General features: G+C 44.2%; 4 protein-coding genes across 4 annotated transcripts; 2 read left to right on the top strand and 2 right to left on the bottom strand. All coding sequences in view use genetic code 12, as the record gives it.

Moving 5' to 3' along the window:
• Window positions 1-218: 218 nt before the first annotated feature.
• On the top strand, window positions 219-3,806 carry CXQ85_002042 (uncharacterized protein; the record flags this gene model as incomplete). The annotated part of the gene is made up of 3 exons (XM_025485732.1): window positions 219-2,334; window positions 2,609-3,165; window positions 3,192-3,806. 3 exons carry the CDS (start codon window positions 219-221, stop codon window positions 3,804-3,806), a joined length of 3,288 nt encoding a protein of 1,095 aa, XP_025341197.1.
• Window positions 3,807-3,886: 80 nt separating this feature from the next.
• Window positions 3,887-8,559, bottom strand: CXQ85_002043 (ubiquitin-protein ligase; the record flags this gene model as incomplete). The annotated part of the gene is made up of 2 exons (XM_025485733.1): window positions 3,887-3,962; window positions 3,995-8,559. The coding sequence occupies 2 exons, from the start codon at window positions 8,557-8,559 to the stop codon at window positions 3,887-3,889; spliced, it is 4,641 nt and encodes a 1,546-aa protein (XP_025341198.1).
• A 167-nt stretch (window positions 8,560-8,726) lies between these two features.
• Window positions 8,727-13,104, bottom strand: CXQ85_002044 (uncharacterized protein; the record flags this gene model as incomplete). Its single annotated transcript, XM_025485734.1, has 2 exons — window positions 8,727-10,556; window positions 11,134-13,104. The coding sequence occupies 2 exons, from the start codon at window positions 13,102-13,104 to the stop codon at window positions 8,727-8,729; spliced, it is 3,801 nt and encodes a 1,266-aa protein (XP_025341199.1).
• Window positions 13,105-14,701: 1,597 nt separating this feature from the next.
• Window positions 14,702-23,528, top strand: CXQ85_002045 (uncharacterized protein; the record flags this gene model as incomplete). Its single annotated transcript, XM_025485735.1, has 2 exons — window positions 14,702-19,905; window positions 20,621-23,528. The coding sequence occupies 2 exons, from the start codon at window positions 14,702-14,704 to the stop codon at window positions 23,526-23,528; spliced, it is 8,112 nt and encodes a 2,703-aa protein (XP_025341200.1).
• Between the last annotated feature and the right edge of the window lie 80 nt (window positions 23,529-23,608).

Genomic DNA, 23,608 nt, shown 5'->3' on the forward strand with positions numbered 1-23,608 from the left:
ACAATACCTCACAAATACATTTCACTTCAAAAAAGTCAATTTTCAATATTTTCAAATAAAAATACAACCTCCGAAATCTCCAAAATCGCCTCTACGTGGACCCCGAGTCAAATCCGTATTCACCGTTTTGTGTTCCCTCTAAATCGCCTTCTCCACTACTACGCCCTGTATTCGCATCTTTTCACGTACAGTTACTACTCCATCTCTAGAGACATGCAATGGGTATAGCTGATCTATGGCCAGTGGTAAGCCCAGCATGCGACTCGAGAACGCCATTCCCGGTATTTCTTGCTCACTTCATTGAGCACTATGGTAGACCGCCCAGGGTCGCCATCGACGCCTATATGTTCATGTTTTACTCTCAGCTTCCAGACGCGAACCCTGAGGACCAAGTGATCCAGGAAAGAACGATAAGGAATTTCATGGCAAAGTTATGGTACTTGGTACAGCATAATGTTTCGTTTGTGATCGTGTTTGATGGAAAATTCAAGCCCAGCAAGTTAAGACACGGTAATATACCTGAGATTGCAGGGTCCTTGAACTATGACGAGGTGCTAGAACAGTTCCATAGAGTGCACCCTTCGAATTACGTGGAGGGGCTGGGGCTAGTGGAGAGACTTAAAAGGATCCTACAAAGAAATTGTATGGATATCGTTCAGGCTCCAGGAGAAGCAGAGGCTGAATGTGCATGGCTTCAGAAGCTTGGGGTGGTGGACTATGTGGTATCTGATGATTCAGACACTTTGGTGTTTGGAGCAACGAAAATGCTACGTTTGTTTAACCGTGTGAAATACATAAACAGTGAAAACAAGCCTGTCTTGAGCAATACAGACTATTATGTCACTCCAGTGCACATGGATAAAGTGACAGAAATGACAGGCTTGGACAAGAACAGAATGGTTTTGCTCGCTATTCTTCGAGGAGGTGACTACTCCACTGGTGCTGAGGGCATTGGCATCACTCGTGCAAAGGAAATTGCTCTTTGTGGAACGAATTTGCTTTCAAGTCTGCCGAGGAAAACAACTCAAGATTTTGGATCTCTTCCCGACTTCTCTGCTATGTTTGCAGAGACTTTCATTGACCAGGAAAAGGCAAGAGCTGTGCTGCTACAGCCTTGGAAGACTCTCAAACCGGAACTAGATCGAGCTGATAGTCTAAGAGCATTTAATAAGTATTTGGACTCTTTCCTACGAGAACAGCATAGGGAGATTTTTGGGCGTCTGACAACTATGAAAGCCGAGGTTAAAGTGGACGATTACTATGCTTTGCTTTATTTCTTTCCCTTGGTGAACCCTAAGGTGTTCAAGTTCACGCCATATTCTACGAGTTTTGGTGAGCTCAAGGCTATCATCGACGATATGCCAGGACTAACTCCCGAGGACGACTCGCAGAGCGTGAAGAGATACAATTACGTCTGTGACCCTGGTGACATTGGCGAACTGGTGGTCGAGAAAGGAAGATTCCTCTTTGTTGGAAAAGGTAGGGGTAAATCCTTAGAAAAGGAACAGTATGCGCTACCGAGGGAAAGAAAGTTCAACCTCAAATCCTTTGCTTTGAAACTCCTAATTTCTCCAAAGGCAAATGGAGAAATCTTCCTTGCAAGAAGCAAAATTGTCGATGGGGTTCAATTAGGTGTTCTCAAGTTCCAGAGAACAAAGCTTCACGACAAAGTATACTTGGTCAAGAAGGAAGGACGATCCAATAATAATGATTTTGGTGATTATGATGACGACGAAAATAATGAAGAAGACAGCCAGGATCCGGATGCTCTGGTTCAAAGGAATGACGAAGAAGATGACGAAAAGCTAACAGCGGTGACCGTACCAATGAACTCCATTCGCTTAGTAGACCCTAAGCTCGTGAAAGATCTTGAAAGGAAACAATTACTTGATCAACGAAGAAAATCACCAAGCAAAAAGAAAACATCTCCACAAAAGACAACCCTTGATGCCCTTTGGCCTGGAATGTCGCCCACCAAGAAATCGAAAGAATCTGTTGAAGTCATCAATCTTGATAGCGACGAAGAGATCGAAACCAGTCCCTCGAAACCAGAAAGAAACCTGTCACCTATCAAGAAAGAACCAAGAAGAAGGAGAAAGACACTCAAAGACAAATACGAACTTTTACCCAACCAAGGCACTGTTACTGCATTTTTTCAACAAAGAAAGAACCCGTTCGAGGAGAATGGCTCGCTCTTTGTTCCAGAGGATGATGAAAACGATTCACCTCTAGAAATCAAAAAATCTGAAAACTACATGAGTATGAAGAACGTTCTTTCCCATAGACCTTTGTTGACCGAGTCTTCTATGGCTGCAAAAGCCCTGGTAGAGTCGCGTTTAAGTTCACCCGAACTGAGTCCCTCCAAGAAGACCCGCATGGCTCTTTCGCCAGATACTTCACCCGTCAAGGTTAAAAAGCAACCTTCTGAAGAACCACCTACATCCTAAAAGGAGTAAAACATCTCCTGTTCAAAAGCAGAAGTGGGTGATCCCAACTGATAGTGGTTAATCCTGTACACACTGTACATGGATACTACACAGCATAACGCATTAACCACAGAATCTATCCAACCACTATTTGACAATGGCACCCAAATTCTCCTCCCCAGTCAAATGTATCTTCGATACTGCTGATTTGCAGCATTTCAAGAGCTCTATTGCATACGAAAGGCTACATAATGTCATTAACCTCATTGTGCAGAAAGCAAAGGGAACAGCCTTGCCAAAGAACGTATTTGACGTTTCTTTGGTCACGAGAGAGAAGGTTTCCAGTAATGTTCTCAAAGAAGATCAATTTGAGCTGTTTTCAGAGGCTACTATTGCTGTTCTCGATATTCTTCTGTCGCTCAATAGATTGATAGACGAGACACCTCCATTGGAAGGGCCTAGGAGGTTTGGTAATATGGCCCGGAGAGAGTGGCAGGACAAGGCTGAAGCAATTGCTGGACCATTGCTTGAAAAGCTTGCATCTGATGACGGTCTTCAACAGGAACTTCTGTATTACTTGCTCAATTCATTTGGTTCCCCAATTAGACTTGACTATGGATCAGGCCATGAACTATCCTTCGTTGCCTTTATCGGTGGCCTCATAGAGCTCAAGATATTCGATATCACCAAGGTTGATGCAACAGAGATTCTCGTGGTATTTGCCAAGTACTATGACTTGGTTCGCCGGTTAATTTTGGTTTACAGTCTCGAGCCGGCGGGCTCTCATGGAGTCTGGGTCTAGATGACCACTTTCACTTTATTTATATACTCGGTGCTGCTCAGTTTAACATTGATGGTGACAGCCGCCAGTATGTTCCACCAGTACTGCAAATTCTTTCATCCCTCAGTATTGAAGACTACAAGGAGACTAATTTCTACGTGAACGCTATAGCGTTCATCTTTAAGATCAAACTGGGACCTTTTAATGAACATTCACCTATTATTTATGACATTCACAAGACGGTGACTTTGTGGTCTAAGGTTTTATCGGGGTTGCTTAAGATGTATGAAGTTGAAGTCCTTGGCAAGTTTCCCGTGGTACAGCACTTCTGGTTTGGCTCGGGGCTCTTCCCTTGGGTCGATGCTGAAACGAAACAACAATTACCCATCAGAGATATTGCAAGCGAACAAGAGAAAGAAAAGGAAGATACTTTGCCTGGTTTTATTAACGGCTATTCTGGCCAGAAGACTACTCAAGCTAACATAGCATTAACTGGTGCACCCTGGGCGCGTCAACAAACTGGGAATGCTCCGACGGCTATTCCACAGCGAGCTCCAGCCCGGCCTGGAAATGCAAATATTCGTGGCCAAAGAAGATAATCCTTGGTCACGATCAAGCTCTAGCTGCACGGAAGTTGAAGGCAGTACGACACAATGGACAGGTACTGCTTCCAGAACTCTTAAACCACTTGTAGAGGCAAGCAGCATGAAACTTGTTCAGACAAGTTGGACACGTTTTGGAGGGCAAAGAGTGGTCTTGATGCAAAATCGAATAACAGATAGCGCACTCTTCGAATCCAGAAAAGTGCAAGTTGACATTCCTGTTGAAAAGCTCGATACAGTCTGTGATTGAGCCATTCGTTAATGAAACGACTCTCTGGGAAGCTAGCAACCATGCTTTCCATTGGTTCTCCTTAACACCTAAGCGCAAGGGTCCCAGGACTAGAACGCTGGAGAGTGGAAACGTCTCTGGAATTTTGACTATCATTTCCATCTTTTGCTCGTCAATAATGTAAATAGTTCTAATCTCGTTCGTAACCCTGTTCACCTTGATGGTAAGATTTTCGTCTTTGTCTGTAAGCTTGGATTTGGATTCGTCAACCTCGTTCAACATTTTAGATGTGAGAATGGGCGAAATGAATTTGACAGAGAACTTTTCAACTTGCTTCTTCAACTGTAAATCTCTGAGCTCGCTAAACCATTGCTGGCTGAAGGATCCCATGTACTGAAGGCACATAAGATAAAGATGGACAAGCAAAAACTTCATTTCGTAAATCAAATCTTCGCCCACGCATCCCTGACTTGTTGAATAGCCAGCTATCAAACAGTTTTCTGGATCAACACGGTTAAGTTTGTCAACGTTGCCGTCGGCCAAAGTCTTTAAGAACTTTGAGTCTGAGAGATCAACGTGGTCGAAAATGACATTCAATAAATGCTCAATGCTATTATGCTCTTTGAGCTGGTTGATATAATCAGTTCTTATTCCATAAGTAGAGTCCTTGAAATAAGCAAAAATTAACAACCAACTCCACAAATAGGACATGGTAACATGTTCTCTTCTATGATCGACCGAAAGCTCAAGATCTTCATCGAATTTCATAACTGCTTCTAAAAGCTGATCAGGTAATTTAGCCTGAGCCAAGTTTTCTTCAGAACCGTTTAAATTGGTTCTGTTGAGCTGATACTCAACGACAAAGTCATCACGAGTTGAAAGAATTTGCTTCTGCAAAAGAACAGTTGCAATCCTCTGAATATCGACAAACTTTGAGGAGTGAAGCGCTTTGTAGAGTTTGTCTGAGGTATCAGAAATTATGCGATTTGGAATATCGGAGCCGCCCATGGCTCTTCTCAAAGCCTCGTTGGTCAATTCGACAGCTTGATTGTCGAGCTTTTGATTCAGCTTTTCAATCTCGTCGTTCAGCATGAGATCGCAAAGTTCTTCAAGGAGAGATGTCCTTGTTTCCTTCCACTGTCCATGTACTTCTGTGTTTTTAAGCAACGATGAACTCAATTTCACTGTAAGATATCTTAACTCGATATTGTTCGTCTCGAGTTGTGCAGTGCTTAGATTATTAAGGCACAAATCGAACGCAACTTCCCATGACTTATCTGGAGCAGTTTCTGGACAACGGCTAAGCAAGTTGGAGAAAAATAATGCCAAGAGACTTCTAATGACCAAGAAGTCATCCTCATAAGCAATATCGGAGTCTAACCAGCTGGAAATATGGTTAATAAGCATTCCCATTTTGTGAGGAGGCAAAATTTCGTATTCTGGGTACTCTTCGAAGTCCACATTGAAGAAGTTGATAGCCAATGTCAACCACAACTTTCCCAGTTCCAAAATATCAGGAGAAGACTTAACACCCAAGATCTCGGCAAAAACGAAGCTTCTTAACCTGTCGAGTTTCTTCGAAGCACCTAAGAACTTTGAAACGGATGACAAGTATATAGCCAAGATGAGAGGCTGGTTGGCAAGCTTGGTAACCTTGACATCAAGAGCTTCGAAATCTGCCAAAGAGATCTTTTCAAATTCAGAGGAAAATACACGAGTAGTGTAACGAGCAAAATAGAGATCCTTGACATTCCATGGTCCCTTTGATGACACGGCTCCGAATATCCTCCCTTCGATCGAGGTAGCCTCGTCCAGTCCATTGAAAAATTTTGTGACACTCTCCAGCGTTGCAAAAACATGGCGATTGAGTAACTCGTCTAACTGGGATTTCTCCTCCAATGCGTCTGCCAGCGCTTTCTCTGTTTGGGCTAAAAATAAGAAGTCATGGAGGTATTCAGTGGCCAACACTGCAATAGCGATCAATTCAATCGACGGTTCCTTATTAGCGACCAAGACTGACCTCAATAAACGCGTTATGCCGACAATGGAGCTATCAAGCTGTGGCTGAGTTGGTTGGCTCCCCAAGTGAACATTCTGAGATATGGGGTTAGAAATCGCAACGCTATTGATGTCAACTAAACTCACCGCTTGATGAATCTTTTGAGAAATCTCTTCCAAGGGGAAATATCTAGGATGTTGAGACAACAACTCTATAACTTTCTCAGTCGAAGTGTCTGACTTGTCAATGTTAGAAAACAAGGTCGTAGACACAAAGTTTTCGTCTTCGACAAGTGACAAGAAAGAAGATATGGTTGCAACACTCGAAGTCTTCAAGCTCCCAAGGATTACGTGAGCGAGACCAGCCCGGGAGTCATTATCAAGGTTCGCCAACTTTGTACCCGACAGGGATACTGCCGTTATGAAACGCTCAGGGTCCTCGTGTACGGTCGAAGAAGTGAGAAGATTGCGGAGGATTTCCGGATCGTTGATATAATTGTAAACGACCTCACTATCCGAGGAAGAAGTGGTCTTTTTCACCGACAAGGTCTTCAAGTATGCTTTCACCTCTGGTAAGTCGGCTTCAGATACAGTCTCTGCTTCGTTAAGAATACCTAGAAGTTTTGGAAGGGCGTCTTGAACATCTGTTGATACCTTCGTAAAAACATCATTGATGAGTTCTTCATAGTTGACCCAATCGACGTTAGCATCAAGAACAATACGGAGAACCTCGAATGGAAGGTCTGTAAAGCCAGGAGTACAGTACGATGGAAGCAATGGAATCCATTCTTTTGTTTCTCTGCTGAACCCTTTGTGAAGGCAACTGATGAAAACCTCGAAGGCACGAGTGAGATCAGGAAGTTCAAACATGTCCAGCATGGATAAAAGCACCTTATCAGCCAATTTATTCGACTCATCCTTGTCAAGTAAAGACACATAGGATGAGGCGACCAGCTGAAACTCGTTCTTGAACTGGAAACCAAGTAAAGTGATCTTGTCAGAACTGCTGATGGATTCACAAAGATCATTGCTCACAGCATCATAATCCAAGTCCTTACAAGATTGACCAAGTATTTCAAGAGCTTGATCTCTGGTTGGAACATCGGCTTTCCGTATTCTTTTCAAAGAAAGGCCATCTAAAATTGTCAAGAATGCTTCCTTCTTTAAGTCACTGACATGTTTGGATGAAGATAGTTGAAGAACAACAAAGATACAATCGACAGCTGTCTTCTTAAATGCAAATGTTGGAAGTTTTGGGTATTGAAGGAGCAAGGATTTCATAATGCTCTTGATATGTTTGCTTGAGTTCAAGTCCAAGAAAAGGTCGTCAGAGTCTGACTTAATTTCCACAGATGATGCATTTCTAAAGAATGCTTTAAGTACATTATAGTACAATGGATCAGAGTTGCAATGGCCTAACTTAATATAATCCATAAGGCGCGAGTGGGCTTTTGAGCCAGCCAACTCCCAGAAATTCTTCTTGATTTTGAGTGACTTCTTTGCCTCTGCATCCATTTGAGTGAATGAGGTCAACACATTCAACGTATCCCAAAACTGTATGATAACATTGGAGTAAATGAGAGGTTGTACTTTCTCGCTCTCCTTGAGCTTAACATTCTTGATTAGCTTTTTGCTCACAAGCTTATAAAGACCCTTGAGATCTTCGATCTGCGCTGTAAAAGGAAAAGGAGTTTTGTTTTCCTGAAGATCAAAAAGGGTCTTTAAAAGTCCGAGATATGCTTTAAAGAGACCGACATTAATAGTCTCTGGATCAGAGCAAGAAGCCAATGGATCCCAAAGCTCATCCAGCTGCAAAACCTCGTTGGCCTGCTGCTTAGAGTTGTCTGTTAATGCAAAAGAGTCGTCATTATTGGTAATATCAATGAGTTTCCGAAGCATGGAAAGTGCACCCACAACTGCCCTTTCATACTTAGCAATCGAATCTTCCTTCTTGACGTACCTAAGGTCAGATAAACTTTCATGCGACTCCAAGCATACAATTGTGTGAATGTAATTGATAATCTGTTCGCTGAAGACATGCCAAAGTTTCTTATCGACCCTTTCCTTATCGTTTTGGAAGCTTTCAAGAAGCTCTTTATACGATCCGTTAGCCACTGGCGAGTCAGTATCGAAAATACTCAGAAGCCACAAAGGAATAGTACTTTTCAAGTACTTGCCAAACTCTTTCCCACCTACTCTCCTCAATAGCGTGCCCTGTACTTGATGAGCAAGAAGTCTGACTGGCTTCGAGTTATCCAATGCTAGCTTTGGGTACAGCTGGATCCAGCACATGATCACAGCGTCAGTAATAGTACAGTTTGGATCATTGAAAGATTTCACCAAGTCACTAAGGTTCTTCTCTCTTGTCACGCTATTCTTCTTGGAAAGTGACTTGAAGAGCACTGCGATATTGGGATCTTCAATTAGCTGAACTTCAGGCACAGCCACAAAGTAGCTGAGCGAAACAGGGAAGCCATTGTATCCCAAATCACCCGAGTTTGACGAAGAAGTATTAGATGACATTGGGGGTTGGAAGTCCTCGGGGTTGATGATGGCAAACTATGGTGAACGAGAGATATCGAATAATTTCGCACTACCTTAGGCAGAGACGAAAAAAAGCTACAGGTTAGACATTTTGGTTGCGAAAAACTCCAAGTTGCGGGAGTTTTCTGGTTTGGTGTATTGTACATTTAGTTGTTGACTCGGGTGACGTCGTCGGTGTTGAGGAAGTCGAAGAAGTTGGAAAAGACATTGTCAGATAAAGCCCAGTCCATATTGGCGTCCATGCCGTCGAAGAGGTGATCCCAGTCTGCTTGGGAATGGCTCTCTTGGTAAGCTTCAGCGGCAGATTCGAAAATTTTGTTAAGATCGTTGAGTCCTAGTTCGGCGATTTTTTTCTTCAAGTAGAGAAGCGACCGTGTTGCTAGTTTCCAGTTTTGGCACGATCTGGAGATGGTTGTGTAGTATACTTTCAAGTTCTCAATGTCATGGTCTGCCACAAGTGCGTCACGATTGGAATGAATTTTCAACAACGCCACACTGATTCCAAGAATAGACAGGTAGACAACAAGAATTGAAGGCGGGAGCCCAGACATGTTGAATTTGTCAAGACAGATAGCCAACTCAGAAACGGCATTGTTGCACAAGGAATGCGACAGATTGTCTTCAATTTTGGTATTCATGAATGGTCTGTTCAAACAAAGGACCAAAATGTAGTAGTAGAGACGGAAGTTCAGCAGTGTAGGGTTGTAGTTCTGCTTCTTCAACGTGGCTCTGTTCCATCTCATTTCTGTAGGAATCTTGCTTCTCCACTCTTCCAAATACAGATTGAAATCCTGAATCTTTCGCCTCGTAAGGTAAGACATATCGTCACCAGCAGAATCCTTAGAGAACACTTCCGAAAGAATCAGGCCAATGCATTCACTCAAGGAACATAAGGATACCAAAGATTGTGATGCATCTATGTTGGCCACACTATGGGGATCATTTGTGGGCTGAAAAATGAAGTTATCGATATCAGTAGAATTGGGGAGATGTTCACTCGATGGGATGGTGGCTTCAGATTTCCTAACCGTTACCGGACGGCCCATAAGAAGACTTACAAAATGATCAAACACAAAACAGCCCCAATAGACACGAGAACGAACCATCACATCCATATTGTTAATGATAGCAGGATGGGCTTCATCAGCGCCTTGTTCAATGGCCCACTCCTGAGGATTCAACTGAAAACCCAAGTCGTAACCCATTCTAAATGCCATCCCAGACAACATCCAACTAGCAGAGGCATTACCATCACCGAGCTCATATAGCGAGAGACACAATAAAGCTTGTAATGTGTTAACATGAGGGACACAGATTTTCTTTGAGAAGATCTTAGATTTCGATGTTTCGAAGTATGAACCAGCCAGGCTTCGTAAATTATCGTCATCTGAACATTTTGCGCCCAATGCAGCGATGGCATAGATAAGCTCCTCTGAACAGTATCCCTTGAAGTTCAGTGGATGTAAAAAGTCATTAAGAAAACTCTCTCTGTGAATGAATGTAGCAATATCGGGATACTGATATTTAAAGAAGTTTTCAAGACATGTTATCAACGAAGACGAGTTCATGAGCATATTATCAAAAGGATCAGCCGAATCAGAGTTGTTTGACATATCCACCAAATTGTAAAATGCCGATGTAGGACCAAAGATCGAGTAACTACCTCCACTAGTAGCACCAATCGACACTGGAAGTTTCCTTTTAGCAGGCACATCAACATTCTCACCCTCCCTCTTTACCGATGGCTGTAAGAGTCGCCGTATCTCCTCGAGCACGGTAGCATTGGATAACTGATTCTGTTGAAAAGCCACATTATGAACCCTGGACAAGGTGCCTTGAAGCAGCGACACCAAGCCTCGGAGTTTTTGGGTCTCTGTTGTTGTCAACCTTATACTTCTATTATCATCATCTGGCCTTTCACACTTAAGATTATATTTTCGACAGTGCTTACACACTTCTTGTCCATCGCATTTACGCTATCAGTTAGTATAGGCGATTTTCCAGTACACTAGAGATACTCATACCTTTTTGGCTCGACAGTTGAGGCAGCTAAATGGTTAGTAATATGCAAAACAATGAAACACAATTATGCCACATACGAAACAGAGCAATTCCTCCTTGAAGACATGGATAGCAAATTTAGCTTTCCTCAATGCATCAGTGGATAAAGCAGGTAAATATACCACTCTTATCGTAATTTTCCGCGGTGAGGTATGGCGCCGTAATGTAGAGATATAGCTATGTGAAGGACACAGACTCGGCCGGGATAGCAGACCCGCCGAAAGACGAAGAAGGAAAGTAAGAATTGATGTTTTTTTTTATGCAATTAGAAGGCATGAGGAAGGCATAAGGAAGCCTTCTGGTGGATGCATTCTTTCGTATAACTATGCTGGTTGCAAAACTGGTCCCAGTTTTTGTGCTTCTTAGACCATCTCGCGTTTGACTCTGATCTGGTTGCATGGTTTCCCCTATGGAACATAATGGGTGGAGAAGTTTGTTTGATTTCTTCTTTTGGGTTTATTGATGAGAAGTCAAAGAATTGTAAAATTTAACAACTTCATCGGAGACAGAGATGCGTCGATGGTCAAAGTTCAAGATTTCCAAGCGATCTTTACTAGTAGCACGAGAAAGCGCCACATACACTTGACCTTTTTCGAATGTTTTCCTTAGATCAACTCTGAGTCTGTCGATGGACTGGCCCTGTGCTTTATGGATAGACATGGCCCATGCCAAGAGTAAGGGGAGCTGTGTCCTCTTCATGAGCTCTGTCTTGCCATCTGGCCCTTTGACTGGAACTTGATCCACCGTGAAATCCTCACGGTCAACCTTCGTCACTTTAAATCCATCGGGAGTTTTGAACATCACAATTGGCAAAGCCTCTGCCTCCGGGGGCACTTGGAAAGCTTTGACCACGATCTTCTCCATCTTTGACCTCCAGAATAAAGGTAGACTCTCATATATCGCCCTTTGTTCATCTGTATAGTCGCTTCTTCCAATTAAGTCACAAATAAGTCGAACAGCGTCGCAGTACTCGGGACAAGGGTTTATCGCCTCACGAAAGCCAAAGGTAATGCCCACAGTCAGCCAGAGACTATCTGGCATAAAACCCAAGACTGTGCCAATCGATCCATTAACAACACTGTCGTGGTTCTTCAAAAACATAACCTGAGAGCCGGTTTTTAGATCGAGGCTCTGTTCACACATTAGATTATCGTATAATTTCGTCAAATAGCCATCCTTCACGTTATCTATAGCGTGGAATCTTTGTAGTTTTCCTGGAAGTCGATGCAACCTCCATTCATTGGCCCGCTTCACTTCTTGTCTCGTGGGGAACAATTCTGTGGGTTCAATGCCATCTGTATAATGGACCTTTCTCAGAAGCAGGTGGAATAAGGCCACCATTTCGGGAGCCAAATCACCATGACGCAACGCATTAAGCATATCAATCAATTGAGTATCACCCTTCTGACGGAAGACTTGTGTGAGTGTGATTGTACGCTGAATTCCCCTCTTCCATGCGAGACTCTTGAAACAGTATTTGCTCAGGTTATCTTTTGATACTGGTGGAAGCTGGAAGAAATCACCGGTGCAAACCAATTGCATTCCGCCAAAAGGTTCCCTTGATTTTCTTATAATTTTTGCAATCTGGTCTATTTTCGAAAATAGCTTGGCATCAATCATCAGGATCTCATCTATAATGAGCACTCTCGTGTTCTTCCATGCCCGTTGAGATTCTGGTTTCCTCAGGATTTTCTTAGCCAACTCTTGTGGATCCCCTGTTCCCAAACCAATGCATAAATATTTATGTAAAGTCTGGCCACCAATATTACATGCTGCTAGCCCTGTAGATGCTGTGACACCCACGCTAAACATGCCATGCTTTCTATACAATGCTTGGACCAAGTAGCGTAGGACAACCGACTTACCAGTACCGGCAGAACCAGTAAAGAAGACGTTTTCTCCCCTGATAATGACGTGTTCAAGAATTGCTCTTTGTTCGTCACTTAGTCTGATCTCTCCACTTTGAGGTTCTCTGGGTGGGAAGGTCGGTTCTTGAACCTGGGAAGCAGGCCTTTTGGTGGGCTTTCTTGCGCCATTGAATATTTCAGACAAGTTGGAGGAGCCTGCTCTTTTTAATGGAATTTGCTTTACCGGGCTGGTTGACCGTGGAGTATTATTTTCCTTATCTTCATCATCAGAATCAGCCACAACAAACAAGTCCTCTTTAGGCAGGGCAAACTTCGATCTGGGCCGTTCAGGCAGACCAGTAGTCGAGTCTGACCGAGACAATTTCGAAAGTAGCGGGTTGCTGAAGTTTGTCATTTCTGGCGACCCAAACGACGTATCTGACGAGCCAAACTCATCAAACGCTCCCTTGGTACTGGTAATAGCAGAGAGCCTAGAGTTGGACCTTCCAGCCACCACTTTTTCAGGAGTAGTCAATGGTTTTTTAGCCGGAACGTTAGCAAAAAAGCTCGATATCAGCTGTTGTTTGACAGCCGGTTTTCTATCTCTAGCCTTCATGATGTTGTAGTAGTAGATCAGTCCCTGGAAAGGTAAACAAAGGCTTCAGTGCGGGAGAGCGAAAGAGAACCAGTTGCTGGGAGGAAAACAGTTCTGGCGCGGGCTGGCAGTAGAAAGGCCTTCGATTCTGGCGGTAGAGCGCGCCGTGGGGCGAAACTCTGGGGCGAGAAAACAAATAAACCGCGCCAGCGCGGTGACCGTTCTTCCAGCAAGAAGCAAACGAAGAGGTGGGTGAAAAATGGGAGGAAAAGAAGTTGGAAAAAACCAGGGGTATTTATAGTGAAGAGGGAGGGTGAAGAAAAGCGGGGAACGTCATTTGGGGTTTATTGGAATTCAGGGTATGGAAATTGATGGGGGGTTGTATTGGATCTAGGTGTGGTCTCGGTAGAGGCATATTTGTATTTGCAACCCGCGGCGCGAGGCAATTTTCCATCCACCAGAGACTTCTGGAAGGAAATGAGCAGTAAGTGTAGAGGGCATAGTGAGGGAATTGTTCTTTTATGGAAAGGAAAGATAGTAAAGAAAGTAGAAATCTAAAAGAAGATACTACTGGATCGCTTATCTGGTCAGTTGGTGGAGTGATGTTACATGTAGAAATGGTGGGTGGACTGGGGGACTGAGTGGTGCGAGAAACTTGTTTTAGGGCAGAAACAGTCAGGGAATGGAACTTACAATGATAAGGTAAACAACGGTGGATACAACTTGATAAGGGCGATTCGAATGAAAACAGGCGTCAATTGGGTGATTCAAGGAACTTGACTTACCCACTGTTTTTGGAACCAGTGTACCAATTAGCTAACCTTGTGTCTCCTGGAGTATGGTAGGCATTATACACGGCTTGCTGTCGGTGTGGCTCATGTTAGGGAACGCTCTTCATGGCCTGGTTGTACTACTACCTTCAGTAGCATAGCTGAAAAGCACCTCTCTAAGCATTGCATGCTTCAGTAGTCACCATAACTCCACCATTCCTCAATACCTACTAAACTTAGTTCTAGCCCAATAACCAACTAACAAACTCCTTTTTGCCTTAACTTACCCCTTCATTTGTCCAAACCCTCTTTGGCTCCATCCGACCTCACCTTCTGCCCTCCTTGATCTTTTTTGCACCCAATGCCTCTGTCCATTGTCCCGCACTGATAACCACACCGTAGATAACACAAAGCGTTGACTACATCACCAAGAAACTCCCTTCCAGCAATCAACCCGAGGAACGTCTCCTTTATACTTGAAATACTCCAAAACACTAAATACTTTGAGTTTTTTCTTATCGGGGCCTTCTCTTATCACATGCTCAGTAGCTCTAGCCCTTTTTTCGCAGCCATCGATGATCCCTAGAACGGCTGTTCATACCAGCCATTGAACAAACATTCCTTTACAGTAAAGAAAGGAACTACTATTCTTTTTCTACTCAGTTTCATCAATTGATTCATTACCGTTTCATCCCATTCTGTTATACCTGTTGAAGTGACCTTCTGCCCTCTCTGGCGTGTTTGCTCACTATATGGTGCGTATTCCTGGTTCCTGGCCCCATATTGATCCAGACGATAATCTGAAACATCCTCACCACGCTGGGCCGTAGGGAACCCGATTCTACACAATGAACGATGGCACAGAGCACGATCTGAGCTCGCTATCGCTGCCGGCATCAACACGGCCAGGCAAAATGAGTGTGTTCACCAAATCCATTCGAAAGCTAGGCAAGACAGCCTCCCGACTCAACTTGGCTGCTCAGTTCAACCAAGACAGCCCTTCGGGCTCTGCATCGCCACCAAAGGTGGCCAACGTCCAAGAATCTTCTCCTGATGAGGACTTCCAGGCTTTTTCATATAATGCTGTGGCTCATTCCACTGAACCAACCCAGGTCAGGTACCTACCGAGGAAGGATTCATTCACGGTTTCTGATCTGCCCCAACGGCCTTCTATTGGCTCTGACGAACCAAGGGTCAAGCTAAAAGCGCCTGCATTGCCACCTGTTCAAACCAATGTCATCAACGAATGGGTCTCTCAAAGCCCCGTACTGAGTGCTCAGAGCCCACGAGCCTCTCTGTCTCCAGCACGAGGTCACTTCCCATCGGCAGACTTGGCGCTTTCTGGCAACATCATGAGCTCTGCTAATGATAGTTCTGCCAGCTTTAGTTCCCTTGATCCTAAGCCTAGATCAACAAGTTATCCAGAATCGCATATTCCCCGTTCCCACAGCATAAGCAGCTCCACCTTTGAAGCTCCAACAAATAGCATCTCGAAATTGGGTCCTCCAGCACCCTTGTATTCGAAACCTAAAGAAAGGTCTTACTCAAGCTCCAATATACTTAGCTCCAAGGCCATAATATCTAATTCTTTGCATTCTTTCCGCGTTGTCACCTCCAACATTGACCAAATGCCAGAGCCAGCAGTTGTTGAGCACCTATTCCAAAGATTACTTTCCATAAGAGTGTTTCCTGAAGAATCGTTCAAAACCACTCCTCTTAAACGGAAATGGGAACTTCTTCTTAGTGAGGGAGAGACTAACAACTCTTTCGATCTCCCTCAACTTCTTCAAGAGGCCACTGTTTCTGTTGAGCGTCTAGAGATGAAGCCACCTCCAAAACCTGTCCCGCCTGAACTGAAAGCTCCAAGCAGATCCGGATCATGGGCTCTTCGTGAACGTACATCTGATTCGCTGAATCGCACATTGCATCCATCTATTTCTGGAGTTATTTCTCCCACAGCTGCATCTAATGCTAAGAAAGGTTCTCCCGTATGGTTTATCCGCCAGATTCTTCGCAATTCTCTTCAGACCAAGGATTACAAGAAGTTGGATAAACGACTCGTTTCCCTCAATAAATGGGTCAAAGAATTTCGTGAGCAGCAAGGTGAATCTGCTTTGGCTAACCTTCTCAAACAAATCAACCAAAAAAGCATTAAATCAAACGACGAGTTCGAAAAGGAGAAAGTGATCTGCAGATGTCTCAAAACTGTCATGGCTACCGACCCTTCTAATGATAAGGTACAGAAGGTGCCTCTATCGAGCAACTTGATCATTCAGGAGCACTTACAAGTTGTCAAAAGTCTTCCTTTTTCGTTACTTTCTCCTAGTATAGAAACGAGAATTTTGGCTACTGAGCTCCTTATTTATTTAACTCACTTTGAAGACTATAATTTCTTCCCCCATCTTATGGATGAATTTCGAAAGCTTCAGGACAAGTATCTTATGTTCGTTCGTTTCCAGCCTTGGATGAATGCATTGGAGTCTACTTTAGACCAGCATCTTCAGACTGAGCAACATAATCGCTCCATTCATGAAGATATTTTCAAGGAATATGTTCTTGTGACTATTATCTTTATTAATCAGCTACTCGAGTGTTGTGAGAGGCCGAAAGATAGAATAGTCCTCCGCAAGGAGTTCTCTGATAGCAGACTCGATAAGATCCTCGACAAGATCAGGGAAATCAATGATGACAAAATTTCAAGGCATATGGCCCATTATAATCACCTTGCCGAAGGTGATTACTCTCACTTTTTGATGGAAAAACTGTTCAGAATCGAATCCGAAGATGATGCTGAATCGGTTAACTCAAATCTTAGTGACCTTCGTACCAAGTTTGATGACGAATCAGGCGTCTTCATCCAATCTGACAGTGACTCTCAGCATATGAGTTCACTCTTGGAGAGAATTAGATGGATCAAGAACTCCAAGTCTAGCCCAGAATCCAAACGTCTTTTTGGTCTTCTTGATGTCATTACTGGTCATCTACTCGACGAAACTTTTGGACCAACCAAGTCGGACACACTTTTGAATGTATCTCTCGAAAAGTTAATTGACCGTTTAGAGACTGATGACACTGCCCGTCGTGCCGTGATGGAGATGGAATCCCTTAAAAGAGAAATTATCGAGTTGAAGGAGAGTAAGACTGTTCCTCAAGAGCTTTCAGCTTCGCAAAGTGATAGCTACCAGACGTCCCAGCTAAGGAAGGAACTCGAAAGACTGAGAGATACCATCATCTCTTATGAGAAGCAGATTGGCGTCATGCTGAATACCATTAAGCGACTTGAAGCCGACTTGCAAAGATTAAGAAAGTCATCTGACGGTGATCAAGGCCTGAAACGTTTGACGTCTTTTGCATCTCTTTCTTCAAATACCGGCACTTCGGGAGCTGCTCGTGGGGTTGTTCTAGATGAGCTTGAGTACAAGTTGTCCAGGCAGAAGTCGAGGAATACGAATATTAAGAAGTCTAAGTTGACCAATAATCTCGCTGAGCATCTTAGCGATCTGAAGAGCGAGGACAATTTGATACTTGGTTCGGCCGGTTCTGATTCTACAAGAAGCGAACTATTTCGTGATGGCTCTGTGTTGCTGCAAAACCCCGGCAAGGAAACGAAGCTCACAAAAGAGTTCCCTGATCTCGGTAAGCTATCAACAAATAATGCCATTGGGGGAGCAGGGACGTCGTCAGTATCTGGCCCTCCGGCTCCTCCACCTCCTCCCCCTCCACCTCCACCAAGCCTTCCAGATTTTCTTCCCAAAGCTGGTGCTCCTGCTGGGCCTCCTCCTCCACCTCCTCCACCATTACCACCTATGTTAGCTCAGAGTGGAGCTTCTGGTCCTCCTCCACCTCCGCCTCCTCCGTTGCCTGGCTTTATTGCGCCACAGGACTCTAACGGACAGTCTGGTCCCCCTCCTCCTCCACCATTACCAGGCTTTATTACTTCTCCAAGCGATACTGATGGGGAAGGAGGACCTCCACCTCCACCGCCTCCTCCTTTGGCTCCAGATTTTCTTTCTCCTAATCAAACTGGTGATCAGAATCAGACACCGGCTGTTAAAGCTGCCCAGGAAGCTGTTGATGCTACTGTAATGAAGAAGAAGCCTGGGGTCAAGCTCAAGACTGTGCATGTTAATAATGTTAACGACACAAAGTCTACAATCTGGGCTGATATCAAGAATAAAGAGATTCTGGAGCAATTAGAGACCCAAGATGCTTACGACGAGGTCCAGACTCATTTCAAGGTGAAAGAGGCACCAAAGAAGAAGGCTGTGAATGCAAGCGCAGCTAAGAAGCCAGCTAAAAAAGAAACGCTTATTCCAAGAGACATAGCTCACCAGTTTGGCATCTATTTGCATATGTATAACAGTGTTTCTGCCCCAGACCTTACCCTCAAAATCTTACACTGTGACAAGGACATAATTGATAATGTCAGTGTTCTTGAGTTCTTTACTTCGGAGATATTTAACGACTTTTCAGAATCAAAGTTTAGGAACTTTGTCCCATATTCCCATGAGCTCAACAACCCAGAATCCAAGCCTGCCAAACCTAGTGATGACCTTGAAAGAGCTGACAAAGTGTTCCTAGAGATTTATAACATGAGACACTACTGGAAGTCCCGTTCGAGAGCACTTCTTGTTACTCAAACTCACAAGAAGGATTTCGAAGATTTGAAGTCGAAGCTTACCATGATTGATAACACTGTCAGAGCAATCAGGGAAAGTGAAAATTTGAAGCACGTATTAGGTTTGATCCTTGAGGTTGTCAATTATATGAATGATGATGCCAAGCAGGCTCTGGGCTTCAAGCTTGATACCTTACAACGGTTGAAGTTCCTTAAGGATAACTCTAACACCATGACTTTCCTTCATTATGTTGAAAGAATTATCAGGAACAAGTTTTCAGAATGGGGTTCGTTTGTTGATGAATTGAATGTTCTTAATCAGATGCATAACATTAATGTCGAGCTGATCGAGAAGGATTGTGAAGAGTACGAACGGAATATTAAGAATGTCTTGGTATCCTTGGAGAAGGGTAATTTGAGTGACCCAAGTATTTTCCATTCTGAGGATAAGGTGCTTAGAGTGATCAAACGTCCTCTCATTGTTGCTAAAGAGAACGCAACTCAGTTAATTGAACAGCTCAGGAAGACTGTTGAAGACCACAATGCATTAATGGTTTACTTTGACGAGAAGCCGGAAGATAGCAATAGCAGAAACACATTCTTCTCTAAGTTTGCAGCATTTGTCAATCAGTTCAAGCAAGTACACGCCGAGAATGTCCAAAGAGAGGAGGAAGAGAAAGCTTATGAAATGAAGAAGCAGGCCATTCAACGGAGAGAGAAGAACAGGCTTTCTAAGCTCGCCGGTGACAAGAAGACTCCTAAAGCTGCAGACGCCAATGCCAAAGCAGACACTGAAGATGCCGAGGATCAGAATGAAGACGACGATGAAGATGATGAAGAGGACGTGGATGGCGAAGTTAACCAAGATTCTGAGGGTGCAGCTGCCGTCGATGAGCTTTTGCGCCAGCTTAAGTCTGGAGCGGCAAATGATAAGGGTAGAGCAAGACAAAGACAAGCAAGGTTACGTTCTGAGCTTTACAATTCGAAGCCTGATGAGAAGAAACCAGATCTGGATCTTGGTCAGGAGTCTAGAATGAAAGACTTGTCAAATCAGGATGCTACTCGTGGGTCTACGGCAGGAGGCGATTCCTCAAAAACTGAAGATGATGTGATGGTTAGAGCCCGAAGCATGCTTCAGCTGTTACGAGGCACTCCAGATGTTATGGAAACCTTGGAGGCATCTACCAGTGAAAAGGATGCAGAAGCGCTGGGAAAAATGGTTGCAAAAGAGGAAGATGGTTCAATGCAGAACATCGATGAGCGTGCAGATGTTGATAAGGCTCCAGAAGATATAATAGAGATAAGGTCGTCCGAAGGTACCCCAGAATCTGACTCTGTTGAAGTGATTGAGGCGCCCCAGGAGGATGCTCTGGCAGATAATTCGCAGCCACCCAAAGTTGGTGTACTCAAGCAACTCGAGCTGGTACGAGAAGAGTCCGCAAGTCCGAAGACAGTCTTGTCGGTAAATGTCGATAATACGGGCCATTGATGCCTTGGCCATGTGAATTAACCAGAGAGACATGCATTGAAAGATACGAAAGGGTGCGTTCTCTACAGGAGGAACAAACCGAGTCAGAGGGCCGAGTCAAGAAATAAGCGGTTCTGTCTGCAGCATGTCTGGGACAGAGTCAAAACGTCTTTAATGTACATGTAAGATGGCATACCATCTGTCACCTGTGATATCTTTGACTTGAACAGGTTTTGCTACTGGTTTTGTAATGGATTTTTGGGCAGTCTGGTTTGGAAAAGAAGGCTATGGTCCCTTAGGGCATATGCCCTGCGGACTATCTGTTCCGACACCGAAATGACTCATGGAAGAAAATTTTTCCGGCCAGCCTTGCTAACGTGGGTACTGCACACCACGCACGTAGCGAGATGCCTCTTGCTTAATTTTCCAAATGTAACATATACCAAGGGCAGATCGTCTCTGAATATTTTCTCTTGTTTGGAAATTACTGAACTTTAAAAGCTCTTAAGGGTACTATTTCAGTTCGCTAAGCAGTGCTATTTTTCCCCTTTTCCTAGCCTTATCACTACGTTCATCACACAAGGCTGAATATTTCGCAACAGATCAAAGCATGTTAGCTAGATTCTCCAGAACGTGGCAGCGGAGTGCTACTGCTCGAAAGCACCTCCATTGCTCTACCAGAAGCTTCGATGCTGTTGTTGTCTCTGGTACAAAGTTGGCCAAATCCATCAAACACCAGGTTGCTCAGAAGGTCATTGAGTACAACCGTGAACACGTCCCATCGCTTAATCTTCCATTGACCAATGATGACATTTCCTTTGAGCTGCTTAATTTCAAGCCTCAGCTTACCATTATTCAGGTTGGTAGCAGGCCAGACTCTTCTGCTTACGTTCGTTCGAAGCTTAAGGCTGCAACCACCTCCAACATCCAGCTGAAGCTTGTGCAATTCAACGAAGACCTTACTGAGGAAGAATTGCTTGAAGAGGTTGACCGTTTGAACAAGGACCCTAAGGTTAATGGTATTTTGATCCAGCTTCCTTTGCCTAAGCATATCAACGAGACTTTGGTCACTAATGCTGTGGCTACTGAGAAGGATGTGGATGGGTTTGATAGATTCAATGTTGGTGAACTTTCCAAGCGTGGAGGTCAGCCAAAGTTCAGACCATGTACTCCAAACGGTATCATGGAATTGATCAAGACAACTGGTATCCAATTGCGTGGTAAGTCTGCTGTGGTTATTGGTCGTTCTGATATTGTGGGTACTCCAGTTGCAGCCATGTTGAGAAACGAGGACTGTACTGTTACTGTTTGTCACCGTTACACCTACGACTTGCCATCTGTTGTGCGTGGTGCTGACGTTGTGGTTGCTGCTGTTGGTATTCCTGAGTACGTTAAGGCTGACTGGGTCAAGGACGGTGCTATTGTGATCGATGTTGGTATCAACTATAAGGAAGATGAAACCGCCAAGAACGGTAAGAAGCTTGTTGGTGATGTTGACTATGCTGAGGTTTCCAAGAAGGCTTCTTACATTACCCCTGTTCCTGGTGGAGTTGGTCCTATGACTGTTGCCATGTTGTGCTCGAACGTCTACGATGCTGCCGTTGCTCAGGCTAAGCGTGCTCATGACCACAAGTTCAAGCCTTTGCCTCTTGAAATCAAGCGTCCTGTGCCTCTGGACATTGCTATTTCTCGTGCTCAGAAGCCAAAGAAGATCACCAAGGTTGCCCAGGAATTGGGTCTTTTGGAGGCTGAACTCGAGCCATATGGACACTACAAGGCTAAGGTTGACCCTAAGAAGGTTGCTGAGCGTTTGGATGAACAGCTCGAAGGCGACGCTTCTTCTCGTGGTCACTTTGTTCTTGTTGCTGGTATCACTCCAACTCCATTGGGTGAAGGTAAGTCTACCACTACTATTGGTTTGACCCAGGCTCTTGGTGCTCACTTGGGTTTCAACTCCATTGCCAACGTTCGTCAGCCATCTATGGGTCCTACTTTTGGTGTTAAGGGTGGTGCTGCCGGTGGTGGTTACGCTCAGGTTATTCCTATGGATGAGTTTAACATGCACTTGACTGGTGATATCCATGCAATTTCTGCTGCTCAGAACTTGTTGTGTGCTGCTGTTGACACTCGTATGTTCCACGAATCTACTTCTAAGACTGTTAAGGGTTTCTACAAACGTTTGGTGCCTGCTAAGAAGGGTAAGCGTCTGTTCACCAAGCAGATGTTGGCTCGTTTGGAGAAATTGGGTATCAACAAGACCAACCCAGATGACTTGACTGATGAAGAAATTACAAGATTTGCTAAGCTCGATATTGATCCAGAATCCATTACTATCAAGCGTGTGGTTGACTGTAACGACAGATTTGTTCGTGAAATCACTCTTGGTCAGGGTAAGAACGAGGCTGCCAAGTACCCACCTCGTACCTCTGGTTTCGATATCACTGTCGCATCTGAAATCATGGCTATCTTGGCCTTGTCTACTTCCCTCAAGGACTTGAGAGAGCGTGTGGGTAAGATTGTCGTTGGTACTCAGAAGGAAACTGGTGTCGCTATTACTGCTGAGGATATTGGTTGTGCTGGTGCCATCACTGCTCTTTTGAAGGACGCTGTTAAGCCAAACATGATGCAGACTCTTGAAGGTACTCCTGTTTTCGTTCACGCTGGTCCATTCGCCAACATTTCCATCGGTGCTTCTTCTGTCATTGCTGATAAGTTGGCCTTGAAATTGACTTCCCCAGCTAACCCTATCAACAACGGTAAGAAGGGTTTCGTTATTACTGAAGCTGGCTTCGACTTTACCATGGGTGGTGAGCGTTTCTTCAACATTAAGTGCCGTGCTGCTGGTGTCTCTCCAGACACTGTTGTTCTTGTTGCCACTTCCAGAGCTTTGAAGTTGCACGGTGGTGCTTCTGACGTCAAGCCTGGTCAGGAATTGCCAAGCGAGTACACCACTGAAAACTTGGAGTTCTTGGAGAAGGGTTGTGCTAACTTGGCCAAGCAGATCTCTAACATTAAGCAGTACAATGTCCCAGTTGTTGTTGCTATTAACGAGTTTGAAACCGACAGCAAGAACGAGCTTCGTCTTATTCAAGAGCAGGCTTTGGCTGCTGGTGCTGACTACGCTGTTGCTTCTGCTCACTGGGCTGAAGGTGGTTCTGGAGCCTTGAAGTTGGCTGAAGCTGTTGCCAACGCTGCTACCAAGAAAGAAACCGATGAACAAACTTTCTTGTACGATGTCAACTCCTCTGTCGAAGATAAGTTGTTGGCTATCGCCTCGAAGATGTACGGTGCTGAGGCAATTGAATTGTCTCCATTGGCCAAGAAGCAGATTGAAACCTACACCAAGCAGGGCTTCGACAAGTTGCCTATTTGCATTGCCAAGACCCAGTACTCCCTTTCTCACGATCCAGCTTTGAAGGGTGTTCCAACTGGATTCACTGTGCCTATTAGAGAGGTGAGATGTAGTGCTGGTGCCGGTTACTTGTACGCATTGGCTGCCGAGATCATGACCATCCCAGGTTTGCCTACGCATGCTGGCTACATGAACGTCGAGGTGAACGACGATGGAGAGATTGAGGGCTTGTTTTAGAAGTTGCATATTTAGATTGGCATTATAGACTTTTTTAAAAAATATATTCATAATTGATCATAAACTCAGAAAAAAGTCTA

The sequence above is a fragment of the Candidozyma haemuli genome (assembly GCF_002926055.2).
Source record: "Candidozyma haemuli strain B11899 chromosome Unknown C_2014730914, whole genome shotgun sequence".
In the NCBI taxonomy this organism is placed as follows: Eukaryota; Fungi; Ascomycota; class Pichiomycetes; order Serinales; family Metschnikowiaceae; genus Candidozyma; species Candidozyma haemuli.